At 41.7% G+C, this 7,805-nt stretch overlaps 1 protein-coding gene across 7 annotated transcripts in view; it reads left to right on the top strand.

The window, feature by feature from the left end:
- The window catches only part of MYRIP (myosin VIIA and Rab interacting protein), a 364,430-nt gene extending 359,395 nt beyond the window's left edge, over nt 1-5,035 (top strand). For all 7 annotated transcript variants that reach the window (XM_074945499.1, XM_074945498.1, XM_074945502.1 and 4 more), the window contains 2 exons: nt 712-830; nt 2,243-5,035. In XM_074945499.1, coding sequence (XP_074801600.1) covers nt 712-830; nt 2,243-2,275 — 152 coding nt within the window. In that variant the 3' untranslated portion in view covers nt 2,276-5,035. The remainder of the gene's footprint in view (nt 1-711; nt 831-2,242) is intronic.
- Nucleotides 5,036-7,805: the final 2,770 nt, after the last annotated feature.

Below are 7,805 nucleotides of genomic sequence, written 5' to 3' on the forward strand. Positions count from 1 at the left end.
GTTTCCGGAGGGTCAATGCACTTGATTAGAGTTTACTATGTACACATGGAAAAGCTTAATTAAGGCCTGAATCCAGCAAAGCACTCTTTAATAAAACATTTAAATGTGAGCTTAATTTAAGCACCTTTTTAAGTGCCTTGCTGAATCCAGGCTGGAGGCCGTAAAAAGTTTTAGGGACAGGGTGAAGCTGCCCAGCTAACATGCCTGTCTCATTGATTTACCTTCATCCCAGTGTCACGCCACAAAATCATCTTAAGAAATGTATCTCTTGAATTCATCTATAACTTTTGGCTTAGTGACATTATCTGGTGATTTAGTGTACGCCTATGAACATTTTCATGAGATAGATCCTGTTTACTCCAAGTTTCCTAATTTTTCAGTGTGTGCCTTCCAATTTTTGTAACTCTTCAGTGGTATGAAAATACCTATCTCAGACAACTTCTGGACCCGATTCACCACTGCTTTACTCTAATCTTATGCCAGTGTAACTCCATTGATGGAAGTGAAGTCACTTGGTAGTGAACCAGGCTTTCTCATAATTTCAAAAACCTCTCTTACAATATCACAGTCTTCCCGTTTCCATTTAAAGTAAACCTAACTTTCCTCAAAATTTAGGTTTAAGTCTCTAAAGAGCTAGAAGATTTGCTTTTTCAAGTCTGTTGTTTGGTTCAAGTTGTCACATAAAGGATGTTCCCATTTTTTCCCTCCCAGGTGAAAATATTGATGCTTCTCCAGTTACTACTGTTAGAACATTTAACAGAAACTTTATGCTCCAAGGATCTCTAACACAAAGAACTAAAGAGAGAAAAAGCACTGCCAAGGACTTGATGGTAACATCTGAGAACAGACCTTGTTAAAACTGTTAAGAGCAGGAAATATGGAGAGAGGGATTATTCATTTAAGGCTAGATTGTCCCTAGTCCTTACTCACTGCATATGAGACTAAGGCTCCTTTCACTCCCTTGCTCAGCCAGAAGAGCTATTCAGATTGCACTTTTGGACATGGTGGCTGGGGAAGAGAGGAGGAGAAGAGAAGGAGCTGCTCATAAGATACTCCCCAGTAAGAGCAAATGGGCAAGGAGAGGCCTTAGCTCCACCCTCCCTCTCGCCAGTTATAGTAGCTGGCCAAGAATCTGGGGGGGCGGAATACGCTGGACCCAAGGAAGCTGGGAGTGGCCAGGGAACTGTGCCTCTTTGAGGAGCTCCTCCTAGTTCTTAGGCCTTGTCTACACAAGGGGTGGAGATCGAGCTAAGTTACACATCTTCAGCTATGTGAATAACATAGCTAAAGTTCATGTACTTAGATCTACTTACTGTGAGGTCCACACTATGCAATGTTGATGGGAGCCGCTCTCCCATTGACTCCCCTTCTTCTTATTATTCAGGTGGAGTATAGGAGTAGACTGGACAGCGATCAGCGGTCAATTTGGCAGGTCTAGAGAAGACCTGCTAAATCGACCACCGATGCATTGATCGCCATGTGTGGAACCCTCAGTAAGTGTAGACAAGCCCTAGTCTAGTCTGTACCTACATTGATGTGCATAGACATGCTCCTACTGCAAGTTCTCTGGGTGTGTTTATAGAATTATAAATATAAACCATTTAAAAGAAAATCCTGTCAAAACAGGCAGAATTAATAGACATTCGCTCCACAGCACAAACTTGGGGGGCAGACCCTGATAGCAACAATGCCACAATATAATACAGTAGAAGACACTCTCCTCATATCTCACCTGCTTACGGGGAAATGCTCAGCACAGGGATTTAGTGGGAGTTAAGTGGTACATAGATCACGTCCTGGCTCTCTACTTAGGGGTGAATTTCATCCCTGTGTGAACAAATGGGCCATGGACTTTACCCAGAAGATCAGTAATCTCATGTTCTAGCAGGCCAATGGGGGAACAGGATCAAAAGCTGAAAACGCCTTGCCCCCAGACACCCAAATTGAGATCATGGCCCCATTGAAGTCAATGAGAGTTTTGCTGTTACCTTTAGTGGGGCCGGGATTTCACCCGCAGAGTTCAAATCTAAGGACTGTCAACAGAAGCAGCTCAGCTCATCTCAACAATCAGGAGGGGACTTAAATGGTCTACGAGTCTTTGTGCTGCTTGGGGTGTATTTCACCTGGTAATAAAACACTGATGGTCCCCTTTCATTTAGAAAGCCTTATCAGCATTGTACTCTTGACATTTTTTGTCATTATGAAATATTTTGCTAATGTTTTCCTTTTCTCTCCATTCTAGGAACCAACTATAGGATCTGCGGTAATGTACTAGACTTACAAAACTCCTGCCAATAACACACTGCCTAAGGCTGTACACTATAGTGCCTTTATTTAACAGCCATTGTGTATGTCCAATAGAAACCGGACCCTCGAGAACCCACCATGCCTCAGTAATAGGGCTTTGTTTGGATACCTCACTGAGAAAGCTGTCCAGCATTGTGGTCTGCTAATGGAAACTCTGCCTTAAAGTTCTCATGAGACTCCAGAAAGGATACTGAGTTTCATAAGCAAGGCTCCATGTTTTAAGATGCACTTCCACCCCCCCTCCCCCATTGATTGTACTAAAGTATATTGTCTTTAAAATACGATATGTTTTTGTATACTTAATTCAACGATAACTGTTGGTCAATATTTCATGTGAAGAGAAAGGTAAAAAACAAACCTGTGATCCATATTTGCTGGCACGTTTGACCCTGAGTTCAGTGTTTGTAGATCAGTCCCAATGGCATTTTCTAAAAGATCCTCTGTATGCTGATAGAGCAACTTTGGCTGACTTATTATTCTGTCTCCAGACGTGGGCTGTTTGGATGCTAAAGGAGCAGTTTACATTTGCGATGGGCTGGCACGTTCCACCATAGCATACTGTGGTGGGGGACGCGCATGTATCATGTCTACAAAAAGATCCATTCTGAGTCATTATTTTGGCACCTGAAAACCATTGCAAAATCAACACCTTGCTCCTCTATGCTTAGAAGCATAATCCATTTTAGGCAGTGTCCTAAATATTTGTTACACACAGCAGGTGCATCTCTGAATGAATCCCTATCAAATGTTTAAGATTACAAAATTAGAATAAAACAATGCTATGTGTTAGATATTGTTCAAAGAAAGTGCTTCCTGAAACGTATTTTTCAACATTAAGGGCTAGTTATAAAAGGCCCTTATACAGGTGCTAAGAGGGGGAACAGCACACGAGGGGCATCTCCCTTCCCCTCCCTTTCATGATGCATGGAAGGGCCTTTCAGAATTGCAGTCCCTTTGCTCTGAGGAGTGCTGGGACTGCTCTCCCCTGTAACCAAAAGGAAGCAGAGAGGAGATGGGGCCATGGCCCTTCCCCCTTCCCTGCCGACCCACAGAGCAGGATCAGTGCACAGAGGGTGGTGAGCTGTGCACCATACAGGAGCGTAGCTGCAGACAAGCTCTCCCGGCGTCCCAAAGAGCTTCGGGAAGCAGAATGCCTCCTGAAGCTCCACCAGGGGTAGCACCTCTTTGTATGGCCACCAGTGCTGGTCATTACTTAATGGGCAGCATAGAACCCTAAGGAGCGATTGGTCTGTTTAACCACAGATGTTGAGAAATAAATTTTAAAATGTGCAGTAATTTAAAAGTTGGGGACATTAAACAGCTTCTGATGGATTCAAGAAATGATGGCCAAAATTTTCAAATTTGGGTGCTTTAACTTAGGCACCTTGATCTGCATTTAGGCTAGCTAGAGAAGAGCAGCCTGGCTGTCAGAAATGCTGAGGATTCACAGCTCCCATCGTCCACCTCAGTAACGGTGGGTGCCCAGCACTACTGAAAATTGGGCACACATTGGAGGTAGCCATTTTGGTAGTTTGGGCCTGTATAGCGAAGAGATGGAATCGTTTTGGTTTAGCAAGATCTGGTCAGTAGGCTTGGATTCTGCGTGACTAAAAGTAAGGAGCAGTTCAGATCCAGCTTCCATTTTGTCCAAGCACACCCAGACCCGGTCAGAGTAGCCAGATAAATGGTTCCAGTGTGAACTTCCCTCCTAATTTGAAGTCTCCTCACCAGTGCAATTGGATCATCCAATTATTTGAAAAGAATTTGGTCCACTTTGAAGTATAGGGCCATATCCCCTACTGGTAGAAATCCCCATAGTTCCACGGATATCAGTGGAACTATGGTGATTTACACAGGTTGAAGATCTAGCCCAGGATGGTCATTCTGGGCTAAATTATGCGTTGTGTTATTCTCATGCAATCCTCATTGTCTTCAATTTGTTCAAGTATGAGGACAGAACTTGGTCCAGTGTGTTTAAAAATAGCGTGTGTGTGTACACACACCATCTAGTGAAGGAGATTAAACAGAGTAGGATGCCTAATACATTTGTCAGTCTCCATCTAGTAGACTGTTTTCCTATGTGTGTATAATACATTCCCAGATTTTTGTTTATGCAGGTATGCGTGTCATGAAAAGTCACTAATAGTGGTTGGTTTACATATTTGTCTAATAATACGCTAATACTGTGTATGTAATATCAATTCAGAAATGACTAATTTTACTAGATTAATGGCTTTTGTTCTGTTAGTGTGATTTAAAAAACAGACTTTGGAGTAGGATGTTTTCCATAAGAGGCATGAAAAGCAACTACTGTTGTTACAATGTTAAGTCTTCTTTGACAAAAACGTGTATTGTGTAGGTATTGCAAAACAAAAAACAAAACAAACCCTGCCCCGCCCCGCTACATGGTATTTGCATTTTTACAGATTTACTTGTGCCAAATATGTGCAAAAATTTAATTTACTGTTTAAAAAAAATCATAAAAAACATGTTATAGCACACAAAGAATTATTTTGTCATCAAGTGATTTCAATCTTTAGTGTTAATATTTATATTTAGATTAATTTTTATAAATGAAAATATTTTAATGGTTAAAAAAATTAAGACTATATAATGATCTATTTGATTAAGTCTGAGTGAAAGTAAAGCTTGCCTTGTTGTTGTTATCTGCGTATTCACCAGGAATTATTGTTAAGAGAAATTATAAGAGTAAAAGCAATTTATGAAAAAGAATGCCTTTGCAGGGACCTGATTCATAAAGAAAAAGAAAATAAATCTCCTGTTGTTTGGATTTCTGTGCACTTTACTCAGAAAAGGTGCAGACTGCACTGCCATACGTTTGAGTACCATGGTAGTTGCTCCGCCCTGGCAGTATAGGAACCTGCTGTACATAAATGGCCACTTCTCCACTGGGTCTTTCACAGCTGTGCAGCTCAAAAAAGGACTGCGGTATTCCAGTGTGTGAAATGCACTAATTTAGCCAGGGAGCCCTTTAAGAAATTTATTACATCCTTCTAAACCATATGCACATTGTGCTAAATACAGTCCATCGATTGGCAGAATTCCCATAGATGTCAGTGCAGGTTTAAGAGCTGGGTTGGGTAACCTCAGGCTTTCGTCCTCTCTAAATACATACAGCATCTTCATTTCCTGTGTGGCCCTGTTCTAATCTGTCCAATGCAAGTTTCATGGCATGTGGCAGGTTCCTTGCAGGGATCACATTCGCTTTTATCTTTTTGCTCTACATTCTTGCAAGTGATAACAAATGTCCCAAACCCCAGGCTCTATCTTCCTCATGATTAAGAGAATCACTTTCCTCGCCCAGCTGGAATTGTGCAGTCTCAGGCTTTTACTGCTATAGCTTGCACTTTTCCATCTCTGTGCTGTGGGCAGCCTAGCAGTGAGTGCTTTGCATTTGGCCTGCTCCTTTGAAAAATGCTATGGAAATGTAGTCGCCCTCAGTGGTGCTCATATTCACAGTGCTGTGGAGAACAAGCCTTCCTTCAAGTGAGTATTAACGGTCAGATTAGGGCTGCAGCATGCTTTCACAGAAAAGATATATGTACATGTCAAAAACTGCCTCAACCAGCTATCTGGAGATTTTCCTCACAGAAGCAGAATCCCCTGGCTGGCATAGAGCCGGAGTAGCAGTTATACAGTACACATCTTCCAGCCCTTGGAATAGGGGGCATGGGTGCAGCGGTGCTGAGTTCCAGTCAACCCTGACCACCAGAATGACTTACTGAGGGGCAGGAGCTAGTGCTACTCTAAATTCTTCAGGCCTGGACCAGCGGCATGATCTTGAGCATCTGACCCCGTGTGTTCATCTTGTGTGGGAGTCCCAGGCCAAGTTGGGGCTAGGTCTGATATACTGTTTGCCCTCCTATTACAAAATCTGCGTGAGCTGTTGAATTTCCTCTCTGTAGTGGTACAGGAGCTACCAAGGCTGATAGTGGATTTATTTTAACAGCCAAATGGATGATGACCATAGTAAGAACCCTGGATAATCCCAGCTGATTTCCAGCTCAATTTACATATCTGCCTACACTCATGGTACAGGTATCTTAGCTTGGGTTAGAGGTAAGGCAGTTGGCAACTAGACTAGCATCAGGAACTGAACATTTCCATTAGCTCTTGCATTGAGGTTGGGCCATACCAACCTCAGTGACATGAGGGATCTATTTTAAGGGTACACACCCTTGTAGGCTAATGGAACAAAAGTGATTCTAAAAGGCCATCGGGAGGAGACAGCGTTCCTTCAACAGGCCACTGTGGCCAAGATTTTATAGGATTGTGTAGGAATTATGTTTTTGATTAAGCTATGCAGGTGGTTTTGGTATAATGTGACAAAACACCATATTACCTAACAGCATCCTATCTTTCTTAAGGTAAGCGTGACAGAGGCTTCATTGGTGGTGGTGGTAGATTGCCTTTTTGTTGTTGTTATTCAAGCAATTGCTGTGTCTAACAAGTCTGAATGATTGGCTTTAAAAACCTGGAGTAGTGCTTAGTTCATAAGCTATCCACAAACACTTGTAGAAAAGGTAACCGCAATAATATGTGACTTGGGTCACACCTCATATGAGCAACAAATAGTGGATATGCATAACAAGCAGTCTACAAACAAGCCCAGGGCTCAAATTCTTTCACACAAACTATTTGTCAAATAACTAAAAAATACCATCAAGTCTGTAAAAATAAAATAGCCTATTTTTCTGCCTCTGAATTAAGTTAGTTGGATAAATTATGTGCTGGGATTAAGTCAACCACTGCTACTTTGGCAGTGATTCATGAAGACAACAACTAGACATACAAGCTCAGTCTTCTGAAGTACTCTTCAGGACCTACATTTTAATTCTAGTTCATTAGTTAATTAGTGAATGGTTGGGTATTTTTGACCATGAGCTACAACTTAGAACTGCTTATAAATGTTATCTGGTGTATTTGTGGTGGCAAGAGTTGCTTATTGAGGTTAAATGTGTTTAATTATATGAGCAATGCCAATTACAAGTTATTGAATTAGCCAGTGTAGTGTTGGGTCACATTAATCAAGCGATCATGGATTATTTATACAATCCAATATAATAGGATCAATTTTTAGGTATGATGCTTGGATAGTGACTTAACTTTCCCAGTTAAAGGATTGAAAAATTACTACTGTAACAACCTTTTTCCATTTGCAGATCCCTAGAAGATTTCCAATGGAGGTGTAGGCACCTTTGGAAATATTAAGCATAGTCTGAAAGCCCCTACAGGATCTGCGGACCACAGATTAAAAACCACTGTTAGAGGGACATCAGCCAGCAGCTTCACCTGTCTTTGGCCTCATGGTGCTGCTGAGGGTGATGGGTTGTGTGCTCTGATGGCACAAAGCTACCCTGACAGTTTAACTAGCTTGTGGCCTTTTAAACTCTGTCTTTCAGACGGGAGTATTCTTTTTTTAAAAAAGAAAAAAGAAAAACAAAACCCCACCTGCTTGTAGAGTACACCCTGTAAGA

The sequence above is a fragment of the Natator depressus genome, chromosome 2 (assembly GCF_965152275.1).
Source record: "Natator depressus isolate rNatDep1 chromosome 2, rNatDep2.hap1, whole genome shotgun sequence".
Lineage (NCBI taxonomy): Eukaryota > Metazoa > Chordata > Testudines > Cheloniidae > Natator > Natator depressus.